General features: G+C 44.5%; 1 protein-coding gene across 2 annotated transcripts in view; it reads left to right on the forward strand.

Annotated features, from left to right (window-relative positions):
- The window catches only part of LOC134476529 (uncharacterized), a 236,317-nt gene extending 229,553 nt beyond the window's left edge, over positions 1 to 6,764 (forward strand). For both annotated transcript variants that reach the window (XM_063251301.1, XM_063251300.1), the window contains exon 3: positions 4,004 to 6,764. In XM_063251301.1, the coding sequence (XP_063107371.1) occupies positions 4,746 to 6,062 (1,317 nt within the window). In that variant the 5' untranslated portion in view covers positions 4,004 to 4,745 and the 3' untranslated portion in view covers positions 6,063 to 6,764. The remainder of the gene's footprint in view (positions 1 to 4,003) is intronic.
- Positions 6,765 to 11,616: the final 4,852 nt, after the last annotated feature.

An 11,616-nucleotide genomic window follows, 5' to 3' on the forward strand; every position in this document is an offset into this window, starting at 1 on the left:
TATGATCAGATTACTAAGTGTGCCATCGCTGCTTGGAAACAACTTGCCAAGGCAGGCGAACATACTGCCTGTCTTACCAAAATTGTGCAGGGAACGACAGAGCCTTTTTCTGATTTTGTGGCCAGGATGTTAGATGCCGCCGGCAAGGTCTTTCCAGACCCTAGTGTAGCCCAGCCCCTGGTAAAACAGCTAGTCTTTGAACAGTGTACCAAGGATTGCCATGCAGTGATTACACCGCACAAAAATAAGAGTCTAGAGACTTGGACCAAGTTATGCAGAGAGGTAGGGGGGCCGCTATCCAATTCAGGCCTTGCAACCCTGGTGAGCGCATCTATTAACGCCGCCCTCAGCTCTCGCACCCCAGCAACACAACAACAGACACAAAGAAATAAAAAATGTTTTGAGTGCGGCCAGACAGGACATGTTAGGAGATTTTGTCCAAATAAAGAAAGCAAAGGTGACCACCCTCAACCAAGTGGGACACCCCATGGAGGACAAGCGGGCCTATGTCAACGGTGCCGTAAGGGCCACCATGCCGCCAAGGACTGTCGTTCCGTTTTTGATAAGGAGGGCAATTCTCTAACTGGCCGCAAAGAGTCCCAGTCAAAAAACGGCCAGAGGGGGCCCTCCCACTGGGCGGGCCCCCATCCCCTCAACAACCTCTTCCCGGGAATGAACAGCCAGTTAGGGCCACCCCAGGATCAGCAGGAGTGGCCCTCTGTGCCACCTCCGGACTCATACTAACACCTGACATGGGAGTCCAATTGATAGAAACTTCATTTAAGGGGCCATTGCCACCGAATACTGTTGGCCTGCTTTTAGGGCGCTCTTCAGTGGCCCTTCGTGGCCTTATAGTTGTGCCAGGTGTCATCGATTCTGATTATATGGGCAAGGTTAAGATTATGGCTCAGTCATTACAAGGAACACTGATTATAAACAAAGGGGATAGGATAGCCCAGTTACTTATTCTGCCCAGCTTGCATGGTCAATATCCAGCTAAGCAACAGTCTCGGGGTGCCCAGGGATTTGGGTCCACAGGCGAAAATTTTATTGGCCTTCATATGACCTTGCAGGAACGACCCATGTTGCTCCTCTCAATCAATGGTAAGAAAATTAAGGGGTTGCTAGACACCAGCGCTGACTGCTCTATCATTGCTCATAAAGATTGGCCGGCCTCCTGGCCCCTCAATGTGGCAGAACAGACCCTTCAGGGATTGGGATTTGTGCATTCACCCAGTATAAGTGCGCAGTCCCTTCCCTGGCAGGACGAGGAGGGACATGGTGGGTCTTTTCAACCCTATGTCCTTAACCTCCCAGTAACCCTTTGGGGCAGAGATATTCTAGTCCAAATGGACATCACCCTACATATGGGATGTTCTGAGGTGTCTCAAAACATGATGAAGCAGATGGGCTATACCCCCGGTAAAGGCCTGGGAATCAAATTGCAAGGAAATACTTCTCCTGTGTCCACTACCATTAAACAAGACAGGAAAGGGTTGGATTTTTCTTAGGGGCCGCTGCAATGCCTCTCACACCCACTCCCATAAAATTGACATGGAAGTCAGATACCCCTGTCTGGGTGACGCAGTGGCCCCTGCCTACAGAGAAAAGAGAGGCAGCATTTCAATTGATACAAGAGCAGTTACGGCTGGGGCACATCCAGCCGTCCACTTCCCCTTGGAATACCCCTATATTTGTTATCAAAAAGAAATCTGGAAAGTGGAGGCTTCTCCATGATTTGCGGGCCGTCAATGCACAGGTCCAGCCGCTGGGAGCAGTACAGCGAGGCCTGCCGGCACTCACAGCCCTACCGCGAGGATGGCCTCTCTATGTGATAGACTTGAAGGATTGTTTTTTCTCTATCCCATTACATGAGGCAGATACCCCCCGATTTGCATTCACCTTGCCCACGATCAATCAGGAGGGTCCAGATTTACACTTTGAATGGAAGGCTCTGCCCCAAGGAATGACCAATAGCCCCACTATATGCCAGCTGTATGTCAGCTCGGTCATTCAGCCGGTGCTTCAAGAATTCCCTACCATCAGGTGTTTTCATTACATGGATGACATCCTACTTTCTGGGAAGGACGAGGTCAAACTACGGTCTGCCCTCAGTTCACTGGTTGACACACTCCACCAGGCTAACCTGCATATGGCCCCAAACAAGATCCAACAGTCTGCCCTAACCTCGTATTTGGGGGCTAACATCTCACCTACTCAGATCTTTCCTCAAAGGCTTACCATCCGCAGGGACACCATAAAGACCCTCAACGATGCTCAGCAATTGCTAGGTGATATTAATTGGATCAGGCCGTATCTGTCTTTGCCCAATCACTAGCTACAGCCCCTATTTGAAATTCTCAAGGGAGACTCAGATCTAACTTCCCCCAGGGTGCTCAACCCGGAGGCAGAAGCTGCCCTGCAGAAGGTTGAACAAGCACTAACTAAGGCAGCACTGCAACGTATTGACCCAGAAAAACCTTTTGTCGCATGCCTCTTGAAAACAGCAAAACAACCTACAGCCGCTTTATGGCAAGATGGACCCCTGCTTTGGGTCCATCCCAGAGTCTCCCCTGCTAAGGTTATATAGTACTACCCAGAAGCGATAGCCTCTCTCGCCCTAAGAGCTGTCCAACAATCCATCCAACATTTTGGCGTCCCGCCCGCAGCGTTGCATGTTCCTTATGCTGAGGAACAGATACAAACCCTAACAGCTTGTGTAGATGTGTGGGCTATCCTCAGATGCTCCTTTCATGGACCCATCAATAATCAGATGCCCAGAAGCCCGCTCCTACAATTTATGACTGCCCACCCGGTTATTTTCCCTAAAATAACCTCCTCACAGCCCATCGCGAATGCTCCGGTAATATTTACGGATGGGTCGAAATCGGGGGTAGGGGCATATGTAGTGGCCGGCCACCCCCCGGTCTCTCACCAGTTCGCCCCTGATCGGCCTCAGGTAGTGGAACTCCAAATTGTGTTAAAGGTCCTTCGAATGTTTCCAGAGAACATTAACATCGTTTCAGACTCCAAGTATGTGGTCAATGCCATGCAGATCTTAGAATCGGCCAGATCTATTAAGCCCTCTTCCACAGTTACTCACTTATTACAAGACATACAGAACCTGCTGCTCTCCCGCAGGGGTAAGGTGTTCACCACTCACATTAGGGCCCATAGTCAACTGCCTGGACCTCTGTCCCAGGGCAACGCTGTCGCTGATGCAGCAACGCGCCCCTTGTGGATCTTCGAATTCCAGGACCCATATTCAGCAGCAAAGGAGTTCCATTCCTTGTATCATGTTAATGCGCGCACCCTAGCGGCACGATTTGGGATACCTAGACAACAGGCACGTGAGATAGTAAGGTTATGCTCAGATTGCACGGTTCTTCTACCTACACCCTCTGTCGGAATCAATCCTAGAGGCTTGAGTCCCAATCACATCTGGCAAATGGATGTTACCCATATTCAAGAATTTGGAACCCTTAAATACATGCATGTGTCTGTTGACACCCTTTCGCAGGTTATCTTTGCCACTGCAGAAACCGGTGAAAGGGTCACACATGTTATTAATCATTGCCTGGCTGCCTGGGCTGCATGGGGAAGGCCAAAAATACTAAAGACTGATTATGGCCCGGCATATACTAGCCAAGCCTTCGCTCAATTCTGCTCTAGAATGCAAGTAACTCTCAAACATGGAATACCCTATAACCCACAAGGGCAGGGCATTATTGAACGAGCTCATAGAACACTCAAGACTGTCTTACAAAAACAAAAGGAGGGAATAGGCCATGGCCTCCCCCCGAAAGGAAGACTCTCATTGGCTCTGTTTACATATAATTTTTTAAATCTGAATGCACATGATTGCTCCCCTGCAGAGGAGCACACAAGTCCCTCTCCTAAGCATAAGGGTATGGTAAAATGGAAGGATGTCCTTACAGGACAATGGAATGGCCCGGACCCAGCGCTCAGCTGGACCCGAGGTGCGGTTTGTGTCTTCCCACAGGAACCAGGAAAGGAACCAGTGTGGATTCCAGAACGACGGTGAGGATCTCCAACGCGCTGCGGACGGAGGAACCACAGGAGCTGGGAAATGACTCCGTCACCGAAAAGCAATCGCCCTGCCAACAATGCGACAGTTGAGGTCTGGGGGATTCCCCTGATGTTACTGGTCACAGGTACCTTGGGAACCCCCACTCACGTCAAGTTTGCTAGGCGAAGCTATAGTGTATATCTCCACATAGTATTGCTTGCTATCGCCACCAGCATGGCTGCCGCACAGGATACCCAGTATCTTTGGGGCCTTTGGCACCACCCCCCCACTTTGGCCCCCTTTTCTGCGGCTTCCCCTGCGTCACCCATGGTATATACTATCAATCAGACTATCCTAGACCTCCTTCATAAGCATGTTTCACGTACCCATTATGATTTTAACCTCTCCTTCCTGCTTACTTCCGATACGATTATACTCTCTTATGCAAACTTATCCATCACCAAAGAAAGGGCCAACCTGACATTCCCATTGCTGGAATTTGTTAATTGGACACGCCAGGAACGTGAGGGTACATCCAGGGTCAATTCGTCAGAAGGATTAAAAAAACCCCAAAAACCTGTCTGACCCTTAATGAGGCGCGGTGGCCCATACTGCCTGACTGTAATAAAGATTTCCAGGCCCCAAGGCATCCGTCCTTTGAATCCTGCTCTAATATTCCCAGAATGACTAACTAGAAGCCTCTAATATTCCCAGAATGACTAGACTAGAAGAACTCTTCTGGCGCCGCTGTGTCCTGGTTGTGCATCCCTACCCTGTAACACAGGAGGGATGGTGGCTCTGGACCACTCACCCTAGAAAGGAGGGTAATATATCCAAAATCCTAAATTACTCGGTGGAAGCCGCCTGGTTGTCTATGAGTTACTGCAATGAGCCTCAATCTAACCTCCTCAAATATACTTCCTCCATATTTGCAAAACATCAGCTCTGTAACATAATGGGAGCATGCTTAGACCTTCGCCCCTTCATGACACTTAATCAGACATTGTCCAATACTTCCACTGCCACCGGGGCAGCCAATAAGACCCACCCGCTCAACAAGGAGATCTGTGTAGACCCTTCGTTTGTCTTTGTCCTCTCCCATCGGTATTCCTTTTATTGTAACTCCTCTGCTGATAATGAGACCAATGAGACCATCTGCACACTGTCCAACTGCTGGAATGGTTACCCTAATTTCGCCATTCTAGCTTACCACCCAAGTTATCTTTGGATTCCCGTGCAAGCCCAGGACTGGGTTGGACCGGTCTCACAGCAGATCTCGCTCTCTTCCTTACCAACCAGAACTAAAAGAGGGATAAAAGATTGGTTGTGGCAGGCAGCGGGGGTGGTCTCTTCTTTGTTTGTCCCTGCAGTGGGACAGGCTGTTTTGCAGGCATGGACCTCCGACCAGCTTGCGTTGACCATGGAGGCGGTCAATCGGCTGAGCAACGCCACACGGGAAACCATTAGAGCCCAGGAACAACAGATAGAGCTAAACAGCCAAGCAATACTCCGGCTACAAGAAGAAATCCAACTCATCGGACAAGAGATCGATGCCCTGTGGCAGGTCGCCACTCAACTTTGCGACCAGAGGTGGCTGTCCTTCTGGGTGTGCGTCACTCCCGTTCGCACCAACTTGACTGAAACCACAAAAACTATGACCGCGTGGTTACAGGACACTTATCTGCCAAAATTTCATAATCTGTCTGTGATTGTTAATCACGAGTTAAATGAGATAGAAAAGGTTCAATTAAACCCAGTTAGGTTTGATTTGTCTACCCTGAGGGACGTCCTAAAAGGTTTGTGGGACCATGTCGCTTCCTGGTTCTCTTGGCCCAATTTGACTACTTGGATTCTGATTGTTGTTGCCATACTGGTGGGGTTGGTGCTCATCAAATGCTTGCTAGACCGCTTGATGCAAACCCAGCAGCAGGTCAAGTTCACAGCTATGGCGTCAATGCAGCTGGTGGAGGGGGGCCCATCCGGTAGCCAGGCGGCTGCATATCTCCTCCATGTCGCAGAGCATCAGTTATAAAATGCTGGATGGGTGAGCCAAAGACGGGTAAGACTGAGGTACCCCACCTTGCTCAACCTAAGACAGGCCCCATTCCACACAATGACAGCAAGAGGCACCAAGGTGCGAGACCAATGGTACTGCATGACACTCTACTCTTGGGGGTGTAAGAGAGAGGTCAGACTATATGCCTGTATGCATCTAGGTTTCATCCTAAATACCCTAGCCCCACGCAAAGGGATGAGGCTTGAAGGTTCCTTTGGACACAGGGGTGGCCAACCTGTGCCTGAGGGTAGCCACAGAGCCATACACAGCGGGGTACAGACCACTGTAGTCACTTGGAAGACCTCGCTGTCATTTGCTTGTAAATAAGAAAGGGGGAGATGTTGGGAGCCTGTCATGTTATTCATGAGAGCATATTCATAAGATGGCACCCGCCTGCCGCCTCTGCTGCTCCCCCGCCCATCATGTGCCCAAGATGGCACCTACATCCTGCTTCCGGGTTCTTGCTCAGCTCACCGCCACCGCCAAATATGGTAGTCATTGATTACTTCCCCATTATCACCCAATTGCCTGTCCCCACGTGTAATCTCATGGTTGGATAGTACTAGCCTTATAAGCTTAGGCATAGGAAGTGCTCGGGGCACAACACGGAAGAAGCCGTCGAGGACGGACATGTATTGAGGTTGCTGCCCAGTCAATAAAGGTGCTTGCAGAGGCTGAGTGTTCGTGTGCTCCATTCAGCGGGACGGAAGCGGCTCTGGACACACACATATTCTCTTTCTTTATTTCTTTTGTGCCTTTTCTGTCTCTCCTACAACCCCATTAAATAGCCCATATCCTAACCAAAGGCAAGGTATAAGCTTCCCTTGCAGGCTTCTTTTCCTGGGCAACTCAAACAGTAATTGGTAAAGAATTTAGTTAGAGCTTAATAAATGTGTGCTAGAAGAATGAACAAAACATCAGAAACTTTCACCAGCAGTTGTATTTTAGCATAATTATTGTATTTCCTGCTTCTAAGTGCAGTCATAATAATTGCAGAATATGTGTCCGCAAGTTCCAGGGAGGAAGAGAATGGACAGATTAAATTTACATTTCTACTACAGTAATATTCAAACCATTTAATGGAATATTTCAGGTTTTGATAACACCTTATATAGGAAAACTTATTTCTCTCTCTGTCTCTCTCTCTCTCTCTTTTTTTATCCATACCAGGGATCGAACTCACAACCACTTGCTTGCAAGGCAGGTGCTTATGCCGCTGAACTAAATCCCCAGCCCCTTTTTTTCTCTTTTTAAGTCCAGATAATAACCAAAAGAATGCTTTCTAACCATCTAGGCTCATCCAATTTTTCGCTGGCCTAGTCCATGTTAAATGAAGATAAATTGTCTTGGACCACATATAAAATGTACAATATAGTTAATGTATATAAATAACAAAATTTTCTTTTAAAATATTTGTGATTATGACATTTAAAAAAGGAGGGACAGCTTTAGGTCACATATTGGACAAATACAGAGAAAAGAGTCATAATTTTAACATAATATTTCAGGTATCTGGTGTTTGATGGCTATTATTGAGTCTAAATGTGGGAATTTCCTGTGACATTGCCATAAATGAGTTCCTGCATGGTCGAGGGGCACCAGAAGGTGGACCTAATAACTTCAGCACAGCAGAGAGTCAGTAAATTTTGGCTGCTATGAGTAGGTACAATATATTTGATAACCAGCCCAAAGCTCATCTCTTGAGCTGTGCTTACAAAATAAAGATTTTGGTGTTAGCTAATTTTAGCTGAGTATATATTGAACAGAATTATTCAGATTTCTAAATTAAATGTTTATCCTTAAAGGAAAAAATGCTTTGAGATGAAGAGTCTTACTGATTGACTGCCCATGGGAGTCATTTTGATTCTTTTTAATCCTCAGTTGCTGTTGTGTGACTGAGAATGAGTACTCTTGAAGCTTTGTATACTGCTGTACTGGACCAGTACTTTTCAGATTGCAATGAATATAGGAATCACCTGGGCATATTGTTGAGAAGCCTCTCATCTATTAGTCTACAGTGAGACTCCAGATTCTAAATTTTAACAAACTCCTGGGTACTTCTTTCTTTTCTTTCTTTCTTCCTTTCTTTCTTTCTTTCTTTCTTTCTTTCTTTCTTTCTTTCTTTCTTTCTTTCTTTCTTCCTTTCTTCTTTCTTTCTTTTGTTTTCTTTTCTTGTAAAGAGAATAAAGTCAAACAAAATAAAACAGAATAAGCTCAATTAAAATAGAACAATGAAAGTGATATAGGACTTCAAATCCAGATAATAGAAAATCAACAATGATGACCATAATGCCTCTTGTTATCTTCAAAATAGCTGTCCATACTATCAGACAAGATAAAAACAAACAAAACAAAGCAAAATGAAACCAATCAGAACAAAACAATGGAAGCATTACAGAACTTCAGAATCAAATAATACAAAGACAGCAATGGCTATGATAATGTATCTTATTATCTTCAAAATAACTGACCATATCATCACACGTGATAAAATCAAATAAGACGGAATAAAACCAAACCTAAAAAAACAGTGAAAATGATACAGGAATTCAAAACAAGAGAATAGGAAATTAATAGTAATGACCACCTTCCCTTTTTAGATGTTTCCTCCTCTATCATTTTCACAATATCTACTGTACTTTTGGATTCCACTAACTCTTTCAGGTTTTTATGCTAGGGAGATAACACAATGTTCACCATTGTGAGTCCAAACATTTCATACATGAACATGATCTCGAGTTGCATCCATTTACCTTGAGATTATCATTCTTTATAGCTTATTAGCTTTCTATTGTAATAAAATACCATATCTTTCTTATCCATTCTGTGCTTGAAGGATACATTGCTCCTGCTTTTTTTCTGGTTTCTTGTCATTTGAAACAACTGTTTTCTCTCCTATGACTTTCAGTCTGCGAATTTCTTTTAGAGTTATATGTGTTTCTTTTATATAGCAATTGATGGATCTCAACTCTCAATCTACTTTTCCTGTGCTCCTTTTTATTGGTGAATTAAGGCCATTTACATTAATAGTTACAACTAGCATGCATTACCTTAATCTCTTTCATGGTATTCTCCTGCTATTAGCTCCCCACTTTTCCTCTTTGTTCAGTTGCCTGCCTTGTTTGATGATCTCCCTCTCTTCTGTTCCTGGAACCATGGTCATCTTTATCTCTCTAGAGTACACTTTAGCAGTCTTTGTAGGATTGGTTTGGTGGTCATGAATTCATTCAGTTGTTCTTTGTTATGGAAGTATCTTATTTTTTCACCAATTTTGAAAGATACTTTTGCAGGGTATATCATTCTGGGTTGGAAGATGTTTTCTTTCAGGATTTGAAACACTTCACTCCAAACTCTTCTTGACTTTATGGTTTCTGTTGAGAAGTCTGTCGTAAGTCTGATGGGTTTTTCTTTATAGCTGACCTGTTTATTTTCTCTAACAGTCTTTAATTCTGTTTCTGTGCTGAATTTCTGTGATATTAATATGTTTGGATATAGATTTATTTTGGCTTTGGTTAGCAGGAGTTCTATATATCTCGCTTCCCATGATTGGGAAGTTTTCTGCTATTACTTCTGAAAATAGTCGTTTTATGTGATTTGTGTTGATGCCTTCTTTTTCATTTACACCTAACAGTCTTAGATTCTTTTTGTTTGCATGTCTTGCAACTATCAAATTGTAATTTCCTGATTCCTTGTTATTTTTGAAAGGTGTTTCCTTTCACCATTCCTAGCTGCATTCCTGTCTGTGAGGTCTGAAGTCTGTCTTTGGTCTCTTTCAAATGGTTTTGCCAGCTTTTGATGGAGTTTTTGGTTTCCTGGATTATCTCTGAATCTGTTTCATGCACTATAATTCTTTCCTATATTGTTCATTCAAAGTTTCCACTATTTTCCTTTTAATCTATGTCTCCTTTTAATCTATATCTTTTTTAGATATGTTCAGCAATTCTTTTATTATGTTTGTGTTTTATTATTTTGCTAGAGATAGTATTTCTGACCTGGCCTCTTCTGCAACCTCATGAAGTTGTTTCTTTACTTCAGTCACTACCTTTCAGAGATTTCTGATGTGCAAATTCCATTTTCTTCCGTGTCTATATCTCTCAGGCTGGTTCTATACGTGTTGGGGATCTGAGATGTCCTTTTGTTCTTTTGTCTTGACATTCTCTGGTTTACTTCTGACAAGCATGGTCCCAGGCACTTCCTTCTTTGGCTGCCCCTTCACAGTATAGGGGAATGGCCCAGGCATTCAGGTTCCCAGGGAGGCAGTGGGATGTGGGGTGGGCTTTCTTCAGACTGGTGCAGCTACACTGCAGCTCCCGGATGGTTATGAGTGCATGGTGGTGGCCTGCTTCTTCTCTCAGCCCGTCTGCCTACTCTGAGACTCCCCCAATGGTGGCAGAGACACAGGAGTGTGTTTGTCTGATTCTTCTGGCACATGCAGGCTGTTCACAGGAAGCAAGCATCTCCAAAGGTGTCCTGTGGGTGCATAGGGCATACCTGGCTTTTTCTTCTTGCCTGAACTGGTTTTGTGAGGGAAAATATTGCCACAATAGTGGTAGGCATGCAGGGGAAAATTATACTGCTTCTCCCTGCCCATAGGAAACAAGTATTCCAATGGTGGCAGGCATACAGGGGCAGGTTTGCCTGTTTCTCCCTACCCATGCTGGTTGTCTACAGGAAGAAAGCACCCTGATTACTCTAGGTGTTTATGATGGCACTTGGACCAAAGTTTTTGGACCATATCTTGAGTCACATCCATCTGTTAACAAGTAAAGATATTTAAGAAAGTCCAACAATACTTAGAGAGCACACCAGAGTCAAAAGTCCCAAAACCCCAGGTAAGATTTAGGAATTAGATTAATTTATTTGGGTCAGATAACTATGTTTTCTTCATGATGATTATATAACCATCCATATTAAAGTAGAGCTGAATTAATTTGGATGATAGTAGAGAAACTCAGGCCGCAATGAACGCAATATGATTTCTTAGCTACAGTCTTGAGTCCGCCTAGTAAGGAGTCTTTCACTCTCCCCAACTTTTAAGCATAAGTAAGCAGCTTCTGTTTCCCTCTATTTGTCTTGCACAGTGAGAAGAAAGGCCACATGAGGATACAGCCAGAAGGTAAAGTGCCTCGAGCATTCTATCAAGGATAAAGAATAAAGAACACAACAAATAGATTAAAAAGGAGAAAGTTAATAGAGGTTACCAATATAATTGATAAAGGTAAGATTGAAATCATTGTGCGACTTCTCTGATGCAAAATAAGACAGAAAATCTCTGTTATTATTTTATTTCCTGCTGTGATCTGAAATTGAAAGGTCAAAAGTGACCTTAAGTAAATTAGGATAGTTTTGTTTTGCCTCTGGGAATACTAAAATAATGCTATCAACATGTTTTGATTTCATGTTGTTTGAAGTGTGCCAGGCTAAGAAAATGAGAGAAGCCACCTGATCGAGGGGCTTGGGACCCTGGTGATGGACTAACAGTTTGCCAGCTGCCTGCAGTGCTGTAAGGATGAAGTGTAGCAGGTGTGTT

This window comes from Cavia porcellus, unplaced genomic scaffold (assembly GCF_034190915.1).
Source record: "Cavia porcellus strain 051 isolate PalLab524CR breed Dunkin Hartley unplaced genomic scaffold, mCavPor4.1 scaffold_6, whole genome shotgun sequence".
NCBI classification, from domain to species: domain Eukaryota; kingdom Metazoa; phylum Chordata; class Mammalia; order Rodentia; family Caviidae; genus Cavia; species Cavia porcellus.